The 19,206-nt window shown below is 29.0% G+C and overlaps 2 protein-coding genes across 3 annotated transcripts in view; one reads left to right on the forward strand and one right to left on the reverse strand.

Annotated features, from left to right (window-relative positions):
* LOC141526105 (uncharacterized) overlaps positions 1-18,886 on the reverse strand; it is a 50,064-nt gene extending 31,178 nt beyond the window's left edge. Inside the window, exons 1-4 of one of the 2 annotated variants that reach the window (XM_074240889.1) lie at positions 18,583-18,886; positions 17,638-18,150; positions 17,309-17,501; positions 16,753-16,924 (exon numbers count right to left, since the gene is read on the reverse strand). In XM_074240889.1, the coding sequence (XP_074096990.1) occupies positions 16,785-16,924; positions 17,309-17,501; positions 17,638-18,150; positions 18,583-18,777 (1,041 nt within the window). In that variant the 5' untranslated portion in view covers positions 18,778-18,886 and the 3' untranslated portion in view covers positions 16,753-16,784. Of the gene's footprint in view, positions 1-16,641; positions 16,925-17,308; positions 17,502-17,637; positions 18,151-18,582 lie in introns of those variants that run through there. The other variant, XM_074240888.1, reaches the window with a different exon arrangement.
* On the forward strand, positions 406-3,028 carry LOC141526368 (uncharacterized). Its single transcript, XM_074241354.1, has 7 exons — positions 406-765; positions 847-991; positions 1,186-1,326; positions 1,428-1,639; positions 1,729-1,970; positions 2,105-2,527; positions 2,613-3,028. Exons 1-7 carry the CDS (start codon positions 406-408, stop codon positions 2,902-2,904), a joined length of 1,815 nt encoding a protein of 604 aa, XP_074097455.1. The 3' UTR covers positions 2,905-3,028.
* Positions 18,887-19,206: the final 320 nt, after the last annotated feature.

The following is a 19,206-nucleotide window of genomic DNA, read 5'->3' on the forward strand; positions in this document are numbered from 1 at the left end:
ATTATTTTAGTTTTTCATTTATAATTGGGAATTTTTTTTACCTATTAGTCGATAATAAAAACATTAATTGCAGCGATAAAATTTGAGATAAGCTCCAGAAGTTCTAAATTAATGGAAAAAACCGACAGTTGCTACTATGACTTGGTAGTTTTATCTACTTAGAGCCTCTCCGCAAATTTTAAACAATTTTTAAAAATGTTTTTAACAAGAATTAGTTTCTTATTAATTTTTTTTACCTTACATATCACTGTTAAATCAATTGACGTGTCTGAAATTTATGACATAGAAGCTATAAAAAATTTCGTGGACAAACTCGAGAATAGAGTTACGAATAACTATACCTTGATAAACGCTACATCGTCTGACGATGAACCATATAAAATTTTAAAAGTCATTTTCAGTGACATGATAGATGTCTTAAAAACATTAAATCGAATTCATAATGATCCCCACACTAATTATTGGGTAGTCGTTATGAACAATGTCATGGAATTATTCGACGATCACGAAATAAAAAGTGGCGTTTCTCGATGGACGACATCTTTATTTGATTATTCTGCTGTTATTGATGTGAAACGTGAGATAATTGATACGTATGTGCGGGGTATACTGTATTTACAAGACAATAATTATTTAACATCTACGAAGAATCCTTGTTTTTATTTACCAGTGGTTTTAAACTTGTTCGATGCAAAGAATAATACCGAGTCTATTACTGACGTCTATAAAAATTTTCTTACTTCCATTTTAATCAGTCTGAATTATGTAAGTAAAAATAATTTATGAAAATTTGTACAAAAAAATCTTGAAAAGATTTTTTATTTTTCTAATTTATAAATAATTAAGGCTGAAGATTGGCTTCATGTTTGTGGAGAAAGAACTGCAATTACCAAAGAGCTTTATGAGTATTACCGGTTAGTTACCACTTCGTACCTGAAAATATGGACTGTAAATTATTTTACAGGAATATTGAGAGCGTATTGTGAACACAGTATGTATTAATAAAAATCTTAATTTTTTTGGAACGTCTTTAGCACAAAACGCGAAATTATACCGCAAATTCTTTAATTAAAAATTTTTTTAATTTTTGCTGGAAAATAATGAATATTTTTGTTGTTATTTCAACTAAAAACAAGCGTTTACAATTAATTTTAAAGCAATTAATCAACTCCTATTTTTTAACAGAGTCACCAAAGATTTTTATGGAAAATACAAAAGATACTCTAATTAAAAAATTAACAATTACCATGCGGTTAAATAAAAAAATATGTATTGAAAGTAAAAAACAATTTATCTATCAATGTGACGGTCAGGTTGTTAATGATGGTAATTATTAATTACTTAATTTCAATATGTATTAACCAAATTATTTACTTTTTAACGATAAATAATGTAAATTCAAGATTTTTAATCATTTTTTTTGGTAGTAGTAAATTTTGAGGAGTATCAAATAAATAAAACAACTTATTACGAACTGGAAAAAATGATGCAGGCAGTTATTGTTAATGAAAACGAAGTTAGTAGTACTGGAGATTGTAGTTTTGATTGTGATCTTACTAAATTGGAGAACACGAATGGAATTGTATGCAAAGATTTCAAGGAATGCCGATATATTACCAAAAGTTTCGATATTTGTGAGGTAATGGATAACATTTTTTGAAGAATAAATTTTTGCAACATTAAATAAACAAATAAAAGAAAATTTTAATCAAAACTTGTGAATTTTAGCTAGAGAAAAATGAGTCAAGAAATTATCAATGGTTTAAAGACTCTAACGGAGTTGTTTACGGTCCTGGCCAAAATGAATCGTGTCCAAACACCGTAAAATCTGTCAGCAGTTATTACCAAGCATCAACAGTGTATTTCTGTGATTACTGTGTCTGTATTTGTCAACGACATCCCGAAGATAAACCAAATGTGGTAACTGCGATCAGTTTTCGAGACCAAGTATCGAATATCAAGGAGAACAAGTAAAAAATTTTAAATTGATACACGGGAAAAATACTTATTTCAAATCGACTATGATTAATTAGTTTACTTTTTTCCGTGTATTAGCATAAAAAAATTTATTCAATGCATATAATTTGGACAATTAATTTTTTAGGGTCGTCGTCGGTGTTAGATTCATAAAAAAAGATAACCTGATGCATGTTCAAATCAAAGAAGCCAAATTAGATTCGAGTTTGAAGAATGTAGAATTTAGCGTATGGAAGGAACTCGAAGATTTTCACTATGATGAATATCTTGACCAATATGTCGTAATTGTTAATTCGAAAAAAAGTTCATTGGCTTTAGGACTTGATTATGGACATCCGGAAAGTATAAACTTTGATGACTTGATCGCACCTACAGGCTTCGTTATCACTGGAGTAAGATTCAGATATGCTGGAGACTCATTTGACTCACCGCATTTGAAATTTGGCGCGGTTGAATTACAAATACGGGTGTCGGCATTTGACGTTGTTGAGAAAAAAATAAGCAATGACCCTCTAACACATTGGATAGCTCCAAAAAAACAAGACAAAAGGTTCTTTTTTTTTTTTTTTTTTTTAAGAAAAATTAGAACATACAATATTTTTTTCTGTTCATGGATTTTTAATTATCATTTTCAGGGACGAATTGGAGTTATACGAACCAGATAATCCAACAAAATCAATTGAAAATAATATCGACTCAAAACCAGGCCAATTTGTCAGATTCCAAGCGTCCGATTTGAAAAAGGATGCTGGACAAAGTACAGTGCCATTTTTCAACGCTCTTCCGGTAGAAGGCTCCCCAGAATTTCCTTTGGAGAGGATTGGAATTATTCACATAGGCAGTAAAGGATCTGGAGGATATTTGGCATTTAGAATTTTTGAGTTAGATTTTTCTCAGGATTTTAAAGTTCCATTAGAATCTGAATAAATGTTTAGTTTTAAAAAATAGACTTATTTTAAGATAATTCTTTGAATTAGAATTTTTTTTATAAAATTATTACAATTAATTTATTAGATAAAATATTTCACTTTTCCAAACTCAAACATTTTTTCGATTTTTTTTATTAATCACCACGATAAAAAATATTTTTACTCAAAAAAAAATAATTGAGTTATTATGATAAGAGACAATTTTTTTTCAATAAAAAAATTTTCTAATTACTTATTAATAGCACGGTTTGACCACCTAGTTATCAAAGTTACAACGATAGCTAGTTTATTTAAAAAATACTATTACTAAACTCGATTAAACTGCGATTTAAAAAAAAATATTTCCATTAAAAAGATTTTTAATTTCAATTGAATTAAGTTCATTAATTGAAGTCTTAGCGTACTTTTGATAGAACCGAGTTTATTTATGTCATTAAAAGTTGTAAAAGGAACAAAACAAGTCGCAGAAGTTTTTATTGTCTTAAAAGTTAGAAGTTGTGAACAGCTTAATATTCAAATTAATTTACCGATTCTTCTTGTAGTCAATTTAAAACTTAGTCAAGATAATTATCGATTGAAAAAAGTTAAAAAAAAATTTTTTTAAATGTTACAATATTCATAAAAATAATATTAAACATAAGTGACGTGTTATATCACACACACACACACAAATTAAGGTAATTTATGATCCATTGTTATTTTTGGAAGCCTCTAAATTTATTATGGCAATATTTGTTAGCGATTACGTCAATCAAATACGAGTCATGGTCATATTTTTTAAACTTAGAAAAAAAACTCAAAGATATCTATTATGATTTTGACAAGAAAAAAAATACATAGGCAGTAAAAAATTTTGTGTTTAATATTTAACACTTTTATGTGTAAATTTAACATTTATTGTGTTAAATTAACACGAAAAAGTGTTAAATACTTAATACAAAAATTTTTAACACAAAATTTTTTGACGCTAAATTTTTTATTGTGTAAATGTGAGACAATTTAAGATTTTTTTAAGATATCTGATCAATAAAAAAAATAATAATAAAGTAAAGCAAAATCTAAGGATCTTACAAGTGTTCATCAAGAGAAGAACACCCTGAAAAAATGATTAATTATCAATATAATTATAAAAATGATCCCAAGTGATGATTGTATAAATTTAATAACATAAATTTGCAGCGATTGAATTCAGTTGATCGGCCGATAGAAATTGAGTGGTATAATAAAGATAAAATATTTAAAAGACTAGCCAACTCGAGCTAGCGTCCTTGCCGAATATGGTAAGACCGGCACTTGTCCATTTCAGCAGTGAAGAACTCAACGCTAATAATAATAACAACAATCGTTCTTTATGAGCTATTATTCAATATCGTCGATAGACGGATAACATGAATTCAATTATAAAGTATAAATACAAATAAAAAAAATTCTGTAATATTAATAACGCGATAAGATAAAACCTGTCTGAATAAATTCAGTAAGTAAATAAATTATTTAAGGTATTTATTTAAAGGTTCATGATCATACTTTTTTTTTTTGCGTTGTGCTTTTTTTTTTTATTAAATTACTTACTTAACTTTTCCACCATCTCTACCTTCGAATACTTTTGTTTCAACATACTGTTAAAAATAGTTTGTAAATTATAGCATAGGCGGAATTGAATTATTATCGAAATTTTTTATCATAAATGCACCGTAAAAACAAACAATAAAAAAAATTTGAAAATGTCAATTTTTCACCTAGTTATGGCCCAAAATAGGGTTGACCCCAATTCATAATTTTACTTAATTAATTTGATACTACTGTATTGAAGTATAATTATTAAATCTTGCAAATTGAAATTTAAATAAAAATATTTTTCTTCAATCAAAACATACTTAAAAATTAAATTATAATTTTTTATATTTTTAATCGAAAAATTGTTTCAAAATCACCCGACTCATGAACAGTTATAATTGATACAAAAAAAAAAAAAAAAAAAAAAAAAAAAAGTAGCACAAAAAAAATAGAGTATTAGCCATGATAGAAGCTATTTTATTCGGAATCAGAATGTTAGATTAGACATATAATATGAAAAAGGTAAAAAGGTAAGAATGTTTGATCAGCAATTTGGAAAATTTATGTTTAGAAAGTGCATCATCATCAAAGTTATAAGATAGAGGTAATCTTCTGGGAGACAAGATGCAGAGCCACTGATGCAGTCCTGTCTAGTTTCTTCCGTGTCTGGATACACTTGAGAAACAAACAACGAATTTCATTATAATACCTAACCGTTTCTCGTCTAATATAATGCAATATATAATAATGTTATGTGTATATATGTATGAATGTAGAAGCAGAGATACTTTACTTGCTTATGCTTATAGTTATGCTATACTTGTACTTGTATATTGGAACTCATCGACCAAGGTGTATCTCACATATTGCCCATGAGCTGTTTCCTCGTGGGCGGCATACAGGTGCCTCCGGGCACTTCGACCGTCTCAAGTAGATATGTTAAAGTACGGCCCACGCATTCTGACATACGCATTTGTCAGTGGCGTACAAATATCGGGAGATGTTAGACGGGCCCATACCCGTTATTAATGCACTTATCATGTTATTTTCTCTCAAATTAACTACTGATTTACTGAATCACCTTTCTATTACAAGTATACCAGTCTACGAGACTACAAGACTGCTATTTTTTATTTATATTTTTGTTACTCGGTAGTTTCCGTTCTATTCGTGTATGTCAAAAATAAAACCTTGCTCGATATTTATTTTAAAACTGTCGCTAATTATTCAGTCTATCAATTATCCACCGATAATCAATCACGGGTTCAAACTTTCAGAAATACTCAGTTTTATTATTTTATACATCGGGTTAATTTTAATCACGTACTCCGCATGCGACCGGTAAGAAAATTAAAATTCATCAGGTAAAAAAATTAAATAAGTTTATCGAAGAAGCATAATTAATATGAATAAGACATATAAATTGAGTTTTTTAATGTCAAGTAGGAGAATTTATGCTAATTGCTTTGATAGAGAAGTTGAATTATCTTTTACATTTTTTGGGATTATTTTAATAAATTTTTAATTGTAAAAATATTCCCAATATTTACAAGTAAAATGAGAATTATTATTATTATTATTATTATTATTATAAAAAAATTCCAGATTTACAAATTAATTAAAAAAAAATTTACTAAATTTTTATCTTAACTATAACACTTTTTATTTATTATTTCTAGGCCTAAAGTGAAGAAAATTCTTAATTTGTTAAATATTAAATCAATTAAAAATTATTCAATATAACATTAAATTTCTAGCGAAAAATTTCCTGTAATTATCAATTTGCAAAAAATTAGTAAAACATAATCGTAACATCTGTATAATAATTTTAAATCCCTAATTGATACTTTTACCCCATTTTTATCAAAATAAATACAAACTTCTTTGGTTACATCGTATACACTTTCACCGAACACGCATATTAGAAATATTAGCATAATTCGACGAATGCGCAGATACAGCTATTAAAATTCAGTAAAACAAGCCATAAATCTTTGATTTCAACTCCTGTTGAGAATTTTAATCGAACTTAAATAAAACAATCCTTACTGGTGGCTTTTATAAACCTATCAAAAGTACTTATTTCTTATTTACGTAAAATCAGCATACGGATACAAAAAAAAAAAAAAAAAAAAACTTTTTGTCGTATCTTAAAAAAGGAAATAAAAATTTATTGGTGAATTTCAAATCTAGTAACTTTTGAATAAATCTCGAATTCTTTTTGGTCAAGTGCCAGAATGTTAATTTTTAAACATAAAATTTTATTGAGATAATCTAAGAGCTTTAAAAATTCATGTATTTTTTGTCTGTTCAAAGTAATTGGCTATATTTTGATAAAACATAAAAATCACCCACTCAACAATTACAACAATCCACTTTCATTGATTATAAACATCCGTAGTGAAAATATATTCACTCAATAAGTCATTTGTTTAATGAGTTTATATTTTCGTTATGGAAGTGTCAAACTCTCAAGATGATTCATATAATTCAAGTTAAAATAACTAATTCAAGCATTAATTAAAATAGTTACGTACTCGAGTTGTTACAGTCCAGCGCATTTGCAGATGGATTTATACTGTAAATATATACATAATGTTTTCAATGAAAATAACAAGTCTGTTTATGTATGATCAAGAAATTAATTTTCTTTTTATATACTTTTTGTTTTTTTATCTTAAATCCTAATTAAAAAAATTAATAATAATTGTATTTCACACTGATCATTTTTTTTTTTGTTTTTTTTTCTGTTAGCATTGACATTATTTCGTGATTAATACTCATTTATATGCAGAAAATATGTAAGAACATGAATAAAAAAATGTTTTCACAATCTTAACATTTTATTTTATCGTAAATATGTAAGCTTGGATGTTTTTTTGCGCAACTATTACCAAATTTATATAAACGATCCAATTTTTGTTACGATCCGTGAATCACAAGTAATAAAACGAGTAAGACTGCCTTCATAAAGCTTGAGTTTTATTGAATGGAATCCTAATACTCACTGGAAAAAAAATTAACTTGAATCAAGATGAAAAATTCTTAGTTTAATAATTTTTCTACTCAAATTTAGAAGAAGAAGTTCTTCAAAATTATTTGCTTGATTCAGGTAATTTTTTTTTCAGTGCAAGTGCTGCAAATAAAACTCAACTTTGTAAAATATTTTCACTAAAAATTTTATTTTTGAAAGCCAAAAAAATTGATCGAAATTCTATTTTTTTTAATTTAAATAAATAAACAAATGGCAAAAAAAAACAGTATTTTTTCCATTTAAAAATAATCTGAATTATGTAGAAAGTCAAAGCCGCAAAATGAAGCTAAAATAATTCATAAATAGTTATTTTAGCATGAGAAAGCAAAAGATTGAGAGGAAAAGTAATAAGACTACTGCACTATACGTGTCATCTTTTCCGTCTAATGAGAGGTTAATGGCAACTCGACGGTCCTCATCTGCGGCCACTGGTTCACCCGCGGTCTAAGTAAAGTGTAAGTATAAGTATAAGAATAGTAATATAGTGTTACAATGGAAGTTCAGTGGGAAAGGTGTCGGAGTTTTTAAGATACTAAACTTATAACTTATATTATAATTTAACGACCAAGAAATTTCCTGAGAAAATATTAATACAACCCTGTTTTTCTCATTTATATTTTTATACCAACTGCAAGGTAAGAATTGTAAGTTGTGAATAGTTAGATTATATCGGTATAAAATTACTAAATTATTAGCATCTAGCTCCCGGCATACAATTAAACGTACAAAAGTATTTTTTTCTTTCTAATACATCGTGTTTGCCAATAATCCATTCCGCGTTATTGTGATTCTAATTATTTACACGCATTAGTACAATAAATCGTTGTAAAAATAAATGTTTAGCGGCTGTTCGATCTATTAATTCCTCCATTTATAGAAAAAACAACCGCTGTCTCTTCAATTAACAACGCCGACTCTTGACAATATTTAACGTATTAATAATGACAAATAGTATTTAAATAATTGACATTAAAAATAATGAACAAGATTGACTTTCTATAAGGCTGCTGCCGGTGCTGCCTTTTATGCATGATGCGCAATGAGTCCGACAAGGTCGACCTTCCGCACAAGTGTCCGGGAGTATACAAGAATTAAATCTTTGTGATGCAACTTAATATGTGTACACATTTATTTATAAATGTGTATTATTTTTTCATCGTCCTAGACAATGTGTATAATAAGCTTTTTTAATTTACTGAACATAATGAGGATACTTATAGCTAGCTTATAAGAGCTCTTATAGTGCGGCTGATGCCAGATAAAAGCCTTGAGGAAAAGTAGCTCAAGTTCGATGGTGCCTCATTGTCATCGAGTACCAGAACCACCGACGAATAATTAACTCAATCCTAATATAAGGGAATTCAATATTTAATATTTGCCAATAAGTGTATAATTGTTTTACATAAAAGCCGACAAGTATTGCCGACTTTTTTCTTAACTTGGCAAAATACAGAAAAGGACTGTAGAGTGGTTTAATGATTCAATAGAAAAAGGGAGGTTGCAGTCACTCATTTAGATTATTTTTACAATAAAAAATTATTTATGAATTTACAATTTTTTTTTTTTTTACTCGCAGAATTTTAAATAATTTATATTTTTAAATATGTATTGACTCTACCCGAATCAAATATATCTAACAAACAAGTTTTTAGCTCCTGACACGCGTAACACAAAGCAAATAATTTATTTATTTAAAATATCCAACAAACAGTAAGCTAAAGGTTAATTTGCACATATTAAATAAACACGTTTTCGCATATAATTAAGCTTACCTAATCAAGGATAATAAACTCGAGTAACAAATAAAACGGAGAGGAGTGCATAGATCACCGTCCAATTGATCTCAGGACAAATGACTTCGCTAGAAAGTTTAAAGTCCAGGTTTAGTAAAAGATCAATCTTGATCGAGCAAACGTATACAAATATGTAGATAGATATACATTTAAATAAAGTAGTTTTAACTTTTAACTGTAGTTTTCCACCGGTCTATCAATATTCTTAAAACATTTAAATGTATACCCATTTCAAAGGCACAAGCCTTTAATCACCAATCAAAGAGAAAAGTAATTCACCAATCCGAGTAAGTACGTCAGTTACAGTAACGCAAATCGGTATATCTCGTAACCAGTCGTGCGTGCACGTATATCCTTACATCGCAGAGGGACAAGAAACGCATGTACAAATATACATTTATATATAGACTACTTAAAGTCTCTCTCAACCTCAATATATACCTTCCAGCGATTTATATATATAAATATATATATTCACATAAGTTGCGCATGATATTAGGGAAAAGTAGTGAAATAAGAGAAAAGGACACTGGGAAGTCATTAATCGAGGTGGAATGTAGAACAGCCCGGAATGTTAAGATAATAAAAAATTTTCTATAAAACAAAAAAAAATAGATAGACAGGACAATAGGACCAGGCGGTGGTCCTCGAGCTTCTGCCCACGCGGTCTTAAACGCGCGACTTTTAAGTTCCGTCAGTCGTCTATTAAATCCTGTGACTTGAATTGTCCCGGATACGTCAACAGTAGCCGGCAATACAGAAAGCATTTACCAATGTCCTTTCATGTGACTATCGTGTCTTGCTTATTGTGAACACGTGTGTATTATAATCCGACTTAATATTATCGCTACCAACCAGCCGTATTATAGTAAATACTAAATAATACATTAATACTTTGTGTTGTTGCTACAAGAACAAACATTCTAGTTTAAATTTTTTATAAATTCAATAAAATTTATTTTTTTATTTTTTTTTAGGTAATTTAATGCACTTTTTACCAGTTAAATGATGTTTTTAAAGATATAAACTCATTCTGATGTTACACTCATCAAGAGCTTTCATTTGAGTACCCACATGAATTTTGATATATTTTTCGTATATATAAATATATTAAATGTATGAAAAATTGATGTGGGTACTTAAATGAAAGGTCTTGATGAGTGTATTATCGGAATGAGCTTATATCCTTAAAAATGTCAATAGTTTACGAGATACAAGGTAATTTCTTAATTATGTATCTAGAGATAGAGAATTTTCGAATGCAGTCTAATTACTTATCATAATAAATTAACTATCGGTGATAATAATAGGAAACTTTGAGAAGGCACAAATTCAAATCAAAACCTTTGCAATAACACTAAATTTAACCATAAAAACCCATTTTATCATATAAATACACTGGCCACAAAATTTCGCTTATTCTCTTAATAATTTAGATTTTAATATTAAAAAAATTAATCCTGTATAAAAAAAATTTTCTCCTTCTCTTAATAATATTGATTATATAAATAACGTACCGCAAATAAATAAGGTATACTTTTGTATGTAAGTCTTTAAAAGTCTAACATAAACGATAAAGTGCAACTTTATTGTTATTACTATTTGGTGTATTGTGTCCGGTCCGATTATTTATATTTATCGGTATAATGTTAATTTGTAACTGATAAATTAAATGTTTATAGAGGATATTGCACATGAAAATAACCTGACAACAAGATGCTGTTTGTTGTCCTCGGACACGACAGGGCGTCGAGTCTTGTACCGCGATTAAATTCAAATATGGAAACTCGAGGGTCACTCTGAAAATAATCTGGACAATTGAACAGCGAAATACTTGGATAAGAAGGATATTAACTTAAAATTATTATTATTATTTTTTTTTTATTTTATAAAAGAAGAAAGGGTTGTTTTAATTCAAGGAAACGATTGAGAGCTTTTGATCCTAATTTATATATATTTAAAGTTAAAAATAATTGTTATTTTTAGTTTTTGAATCACTTGGGCGTAAAGTCGTGAGACGAGAAAGGTAAATCCATTCGCCAGTATGATTGAGCCCGAATATGGAGAGCACAGGGTCGTTAAAGAGGCTCCTCTTAGCGCCATTGTGCTATGCGGTTACTTTGTTTGGTCGCGTGTGTAAGTATAAGTGATATAAAGTAATGTAAAGCGTCTACAGATATTATATCTGGATAATCAAGAAAATAAATCTGCAACGAAGATTTAATTTATTATGGATGACAAAGAACTTTTGTAATTATAATTATAAGTGTAAAAATATTTCAATAGTGCGCAGAAATTCGGGACCTTGACACGCCATAATAATAAGTATTACTATTTTCTTATCAAAAATGTCAAAATAAGATTTATAGCACTGTCTAATTATTCGTACATTAAGCTATTATTTATTTTCAACGCACGCTAATAGAAGAAAACGATTTATCATTATTCAGACGCTAACACGCAATCGATATAATTTCCAAAATATTTTTTATGATAATTTTGTGTTTCGTTATATTATGCAAAGAATAAAAAAAAAAAAAAAAAAAAAAAAAAACTATTTACGTAGGAAGTTGAATATTTATCATCGACGACTAATATTTACATTTCGAATGAAACGGGAGTATTATTTTTCAAATAAAAATATTGTATTACTCAAAACTTCCGAAGAATATATATGTTAAATTATTTACCATATTTTTTTAAAGCTGAAAGTCAGAAACTGGGTCTTTTACCTAATTTAAAAAAATTTCAACTCCCAAAACATCAATTTAAAATTCAACACATAACTATAATATTCCGCTGCGATAAACTATAATTACTTAAAAACAAAAGAAACCACTAGAACGTGCATTAAATATTTAAGATCACTTTGCTTGAGGTCTAGACTCAACAACTTCTAAAAATAAAAACCAAAATAATAATTACCAAATAGAACAGAGTTATTACTTCGTAAAATTTCCTCTAAGTCTCTAGATTTCCATTTTTGCCGCACAAAAAAAAAAAATCAATTATAACGACTCTTTAATTCGACATAAAATATGATCCATTAAGATTAAGAAGAAAAGCATGAAGCATCAACAAACATAGTACAAAGAAAACATATCAGAGGCTCAATCTCTCTGCTAACTCTTTAACATTAATCTTTTTTTTACTCTCATTGCATTCGCTGCAGGTCGACAGTTCGTGCGACCGCTAGTCGTGAATTATTTTCAGCCCCGGAACCGCGTACTTAAGATTCCGACATGGCTGCGTAACCATTGAAACTTGACCAGTAGCTATTTCATTTATTTCTATCTCTTAAACTTACATAAACTGCAAGTGCATAGAAGACAAGTGAGCAATAGTCAGATGAATAGAAAAAGCAATGAGTAACTCTCCTCATAGTGTATTATTGCTTTGATAGACTGAAGACTGAATCAGTAGGTGCACTTCGAATCAAACGCCCATCCAAATGATCATACACTGGCCTACGCTCATTTCTTACTTCTTATACTAACTACACACTATTTACTGACTAGTAAATTTTTTTTATCCCCATCTCTGTTCTTTCATAACTCATACTACCGTGTTATATGGCACCGCAGAATGCAGACAAGTTCTAACTTCAACTAAGCGATACATCCTTGCAATGTAATGTATTTAGCCGTTGAGTCATACTCGAAAAAAAAAAAAAAAAATTAAAAAAGTATTTATCTTAGTGTTTATGTTGCATGCTCCGTGCATCAAATAAAGCCTCCTCAACTCTCTAGATCTCTTCTCGATACGAATAAGAATTTGGCGCCAACTCATATATATCACCGACAAGAGAGCAAAGACCGGCTACAACGTAGGTATATATGACGGCGATTAGATAAATGGCTGAATTTGAGAAATTTTGATTTTTTTTTTTTATTAATTAATGATAAATTTTAAATTAATTAATTAAAAAGATATTAATTAAAAGAAACTAAAATCAGTTTAAAATTTAGAAGTTAAAAATTTTTACGCTTAAGTTTTGAAATTAATTATTTTTTAAGGATTTTAATGGACACTAAAATTTTTACCGCTAAGAAATATTAAAAATTCTAAGAAATATTTCTTAAATACTAAGAAATATTTTTTAATTACTAAGAAATTATAAATGAACGTAGTGTTATAAATATATTAGTTTTTTCATCAAGGATTTTGGTAAAGTTTAATGAAATAATAAAATTTAATTAAATAGAAAATACAAATTTCTCAATATATTCATAAAAGAAGACAACTCTTTCGTAATATATCTATAGAAATAAATAGACCTTCATTTTCATAAATTTAAAAATTACGAAATCAATTACAACTTTTATGTATTCTTTTATCTGTCACGTTAAAAATTCACTGTGAGTACTTAATTTAAATGAATATTTTTAAATTACTAAAAATTAATTCATCGAAATTTTTTGTACTAATATTAAATAAAATTTAATACTATTTAAGCCATTGCAAGCCACAAATGCTTTTTTTAACGATAAAAAACTTGTTAGAAAAAAAAAAAATTAAGTAGAGTGTAAGTTCTGAGATCAAGTGGGTGAGACGCACGCGTTCCGTTGTCTAGAACGGTATCACAGAAGACATTTAAGGGCATGCTCTCGGAGGCTTTTTCTTGTAAGTTTCTGACAAGTAAGCCTGGACTGAGGTACATTGCATTATGCATAGGTGGATTGCTCGTCCTCGTACTCGGATTCGCACGTGCAGAGACACTTTTATTGCGCGCTTATACCTTTTCTTCCTCCTTGTGAAAGAGTCATCTTTCTTTATGGTGTACTAATTTGAAGCACCGGCGGCTTTATCCATGACCAACTAAATTGATCAATTTTTTTTTCTACCATCTGTATTGAGAAGCCTTATGTATCCAATGTAAGCAACAAATGACAAAACAAAAAGTCCCACAGTCTTTTAAAATTGATTACTTAATTCACAGAGCGTATATCAATGAGCCCGCATATATTTTATTTTACCACATCGCAAGGTTAGTGTAATGTAAGACAAATTAACAAGTGTCATTGAGTTATTTTACAATACTATCTATTCATAATAATGTATAATGTCCATCAAATCATCAATATTATTATTATTATTATTATTATTATTATTATTATTATTATTATTATTATTATTATCTATATTATTAAGAGAATAAAAAATAAATTTTGTTTCCAGGATAATGATTTTAATAAAAAGATAAAATATTTATAAATTTCAGTCACCCAACAATAATTGATAATTTAACATAAAATTTCTAGTTATATCCTTGAGGTATTTAAAACGAATGGCGCATAACTAATTGTAAGATCAGTGTACTCTACTCGTCTTGCCCGTGGCAATATATCGGTCAGTAAGACCGTGAACTCTATCAAACTACAGAGAAAAATAAAAATAAAAATATAAACATGTGTTGACGACACAGTTTGGACCTTAGGACTTCCTTAGATGGTAAAACATTCATTTTAAATTATCTCTCCCTCTGAGAGGCTAAGAGTCAAACAAACCTTCACTGTTAAGTACTAAAAGGATAAACTAATAAACAATGGGAATAAATTATCCTCAATCCATTTTTACTCTGCTTAATTTTTCAGTCAACTATTAAAATTTTTTATGGTGTTGAATTAATTTATAAAAGTCTTAAATTAATACAAAAAAGTGTTAAAAATATTTAACACAAAATTTTTTACTGTGTAGACCATTTTTACAAAAAGTCATAAAAAAATCCCTATTTTAATTTCCACACCACCTGGACTTTACTTACCACCACCACCACCACAAAAAAAAATCAAACAAATTTAACAGCGTATTTGACGTACATCATGTTTCGTTTAACAGCCTAAACAATTCATATTGGTCTCGTATTTCATAAAATCTCACATTACCACAGACCGCAGCTAATATAAGTAAAGTGCATAGCACATAAGTAATAATAAAACAGCAAACATTGAAACGACACATCGGTCCAGTAGGAAGTAACATTTATGATCCAGGGGAAAAGATTGATGACTCTCCCCGGTCGAATTTCGCCGGTGGCTGTTTTGCCTTGCCGGAAGGCCATGAACTCCCTTACCTGAAGCGATTGCCCAGTGCGTGTTTTATTTTTACATTGGTGTACTGTGTATCCTTATATATTTCTTCTTAAAAACACACACACATGCAATAATGTTACCTCGGTCCTTTTGACTCCCTTAGATGGCAAAACTTTTATTCGAGATCGTTTTCACGTTGGAGGCCGTAGGTACACGCGGTAGACGATCATCAGCAAGGTACAATACGAATACGAAGACTGGTACTGGGATTGGGACTGGGACGACAACGAGATTGCGACGTACAAATACATACGAGAATAGAATGGACGGGCGCCTTTGCAAGGATACTTACTTCCTATTAACACGGGTGTCCCTATAAGGAAGACGGGTCAACCGGTCGGAAAAATTATCCGTCGAATTACTTCGAGGTTACTTCCTAAATAATGTACACGCATAAAATCCCGAAGATCGGTTGATGTTGCAGCGACCGATTCGCCTTCCTGAAACGCTGAGCTTATCTTACTTTAATAATAATATACCTCAATACATCAAGAGGTCAAGGCAGATCATAATAATTACTGCCCCGGTGTGTTGTTTTTAATTAACCAGACACTGCATGTCTACGTCACTATCTGTGAATTAATTGGGGATTTAAATTATTTTCCACTACTTTATATTTACAGTAGTCATTTTTTACCTTTCAGTCGATATCAATTAATTTTTTCTTGAGATATGTGTAATATAATAAAAGCAAGTACAAGGTGCTGAGTGACAGCGATAACGAGGCTACATCAGACCTCGAGGGACCATCAGAGACTGGGCAAAAGTATATCGTGGTGAGCTTACTAAAGTAATCAGTATGGAGTTAGTTCCAAAGAAAGAATAACTTAAGGACGAACCGAGAGTGCTCGACAGTATACGGTATGAAAAAAATTACATGTCCGAATGTTATAGGTATCGGTTCGGCATCCGAATTGCTTAATTTACTTCGCCAGCAAATAAAAACAACACTTGGACTTTTAAGAAACGAACAGAGAACGCGAGATCTGGTAAACCTTGTTTTTTTTTTTTTGCATCATAGTCGATCGTAAAAATTCAATGCGAGTTTTTGAATTTGTTTTCGTTATTTGTTTTTTTTTTTAATTTAAATTATCGTTTTTTAAGTTGAAAGTCTTTTTGATTTTTTATTTCTAGCACGTACATTCAAAATTTTTTTATTTAGTTATTTATTTAAGTATTTTTAACGCCAATCGGTTTTATACACATTGGTAATAAAGAAATTTTGAGAGAAATGGATATAAAAAAAATTATCATGTTACTTTATATTCATAACTAATTATTTTTAATGATTGTACGTACTTTAAGTAAACTTATGATTCATGCTTAGCAATATTGGTATAAAAAATACTCTTTTTACGATATTTACTCACATCACTGCACTTTTTTCTTTATAAATATCAGCTTAAACAGAATCACTAAATTCTGAACAAGTTTCATCTGGTTCTTTCTTCAAGTCCGTCAAAATCACGGAAATTTGTACGGCGATCCATTCAGTGAAAAAACCCGGCGGTGCTCCAACGGCGATGAATTTCAATCGATCTCCTGAATTTCAGAGTAAATTTCAATTAGTTATAAAAATAAGATATAAATAAAATTTTTATCAAAGCTTCAATATAGTAGTGTAAGAGCTATCAAGTTCAGAAGTTTAATGACAATAATACTGTCAAGGCTGATGTGATAGTGATGGATTTAAGTGGTTATCATTGTAGATTTCAATTTTATTTTTAATTTCAATCATGGAAGTAAATATCCTACTAGAATATATCAAGATTAATTAAAAACGTCATAGTCATAACTGATATCAACAAACGGACATTGAATTTTATTGTGAAGAAATTTTTATTGATTTAATATTTTTAATTTATAGATAATTGGGGATAAATTGCTAATTTATGAACCATCTACAAAATAAAGTATTGATCTTACCATTAGTAAATATTTCCACCAGATTAACCGCGGTCAGACAAAATTTATCAATGAACACACTCCGACGGTGAAACAGAATTGTTTGGAAATGATTAACGCCGAATTCACCCAGCAAAACACCAAATTCATCATTAATAATGTCGACAACAATCCCTCTTCCACACACGAATAATGATTCTGGATTACTCATGTACTAAATAACAGAAAAAAAAAAAAACAAATTACAAATTTATTACCAATTAATTTTTTAAAATAACAAAATAAATTTTTTTTTTTTTTTGTTTAATGGCGGTGGTTCAGTTAAGCCAAAAAAATAAGCAATAAATTACTTCTTTGATAAGTTTCAAGCAGCTAACATTAGTATTGACTTTATAATCATCAATTTTAGTATGATTACTTGAAACTGGTGACAATCCACCAGTTACACCATTACTTTTCTCAGGCGTTTTGATATTTAAGTAAGGTCTGTAGCCAACGTAGGCGCATGTAGCAAACCACTGGCAGCCTTCTTCATTTTCTTCAGCAATGCAAGGGATTGCATCAAACATAATACTTTGACCAATTGTCAATTCTTCCGACAGAATTTTACCAGAAAATTTCTGGCCATTGGGATAGAACTTGGTCGCCACGAACAAAATTCTATGAACTCTTTCTAAGTTATCAGTCAGCTCAATGACACCCCGGCGACCATTAAGATCAGCAACTCGTCCTGTTATAAACATCAAGCCGCTTTTAATCGCAACACTGGACCATGGGTTGTGATCAATTGTCCAGCACATGGTTGCGTACCAAGTGCAGTCTGAGTACTCTGATGAGGACCAATTGTACCCGGAAAATTTTATCTATTTGTATGAAAAGATTAAGTATATTAATTTATGTTGAACCGAATAAATTAATAATAATTTTTTGATTGTGTTAATTTTTCAAATTTTTTACATGTGAAATTTTTTTCTTTCAATTTTTTCCAATAAAAAAAATTAGAAAAATTTTCTCCAAGTTTTTTAGAGTTTCTAAAGATGAAATTTTTAAATAAAATTTTCTTGCTATAATTTGTTTGTTTAAAAAATGCTGAAAATTATCAGATGTCTCTATGAAAATAAAGTTATAAAAAATTTGATAAACTGTAAGAGCAATTAAAAAAAAATATTTATTAGTTTAAATTTAATAAATTAATCAAAATCAAAAAATTAAAAATGTCGGCTAATTTAATTGTTATGTCTCTCAATTTCAGTATGATATAATTAATAATAAAAACATTTAAATTGTATAATTACCAGAGTACCAGGCGCAATATATGTATCAAGGCATTCATGAGAGTCAATTATTTTTCCTTTGTAATAAAAATGGTTTTTCTTCAACAGAGCATTGTCCGTTACACCTTTGTTATCAAAATTGATCACTGCTGTGCCGGAATTTATTATGTCACTGATCATCCCAGTATTCTCATAAATATGTTTCCGCGCTGTCATTTTAAAAATTTTTTCAATTTAATTTAACCAATTTTTAAACAAAACCGTCGCATCAACGCGTCAACGATTAAAAAATGAAGAATGAAGAAACGACGCTATACCAATGGTAGTTATTTGATACTTAAGAGTTTTAAATTCTTCTTGGAAATACAAGAGTAGGAATTTGGTAGTTAAACAAATATTTATCAAGTATGTTTTAACTGTCAGAGTTCATCTTTATCTACATCGCTTGATAAATTTATTTTAATGTCTTGTCAGACTTTCCAAGAGATGGCGCTAGTTTGTACTTTTATGAAGTGAAGTTAACCGACATCTAAAAATTTTAGTGAGTTTTTTTTATTAAAAAATTATTACAAAAAAATTTTTTTCATTGTTAAAAACTTCAAAAATTATAAGTGCAATTTTTTAAAAATAATTTTTAATTATAAT

Source organism: Cotesia typhae, unplaced genomic scaffold, assembly GCF_013202065.1.
Source record: "Cotesia typhae breed Kobodo isofemale line unplaced genomic scaffold, CoteBio_Ctyphae contig_33, whole genome shotgun sequence".
Taxonomy (NCBI): domain Eukaryota; kingdom Metazoa; phylum Arthropoda; class Insecta; order Hymenoptera; family Braconidae; genus Cotesia; species Cotesia typhae.

Bases quoted from the DNA above. Each gene is read 5' to 3' on its own strand.
- LOC141526368 (XM_074241354.1), top strand. From the start codon at position 406: ATGATAGATGTCTTAAAAACATTAAATCGAATTCATAATGATCCCCAC. The intron at 766-846 runs GTAAGTAAAAAT...TAAATAATTAAG, and splicing joins TTTTAATCAGTCTGAATTAT to GCTGAAGATTGGCTTCATGT. The intron at 992-1,185 runs GTATGTATTAAT...ATTTTTTAACAG, and splicing joins GAGAGCGTATTGTGAACACA to AGTCACCAAAGATTTTTATG.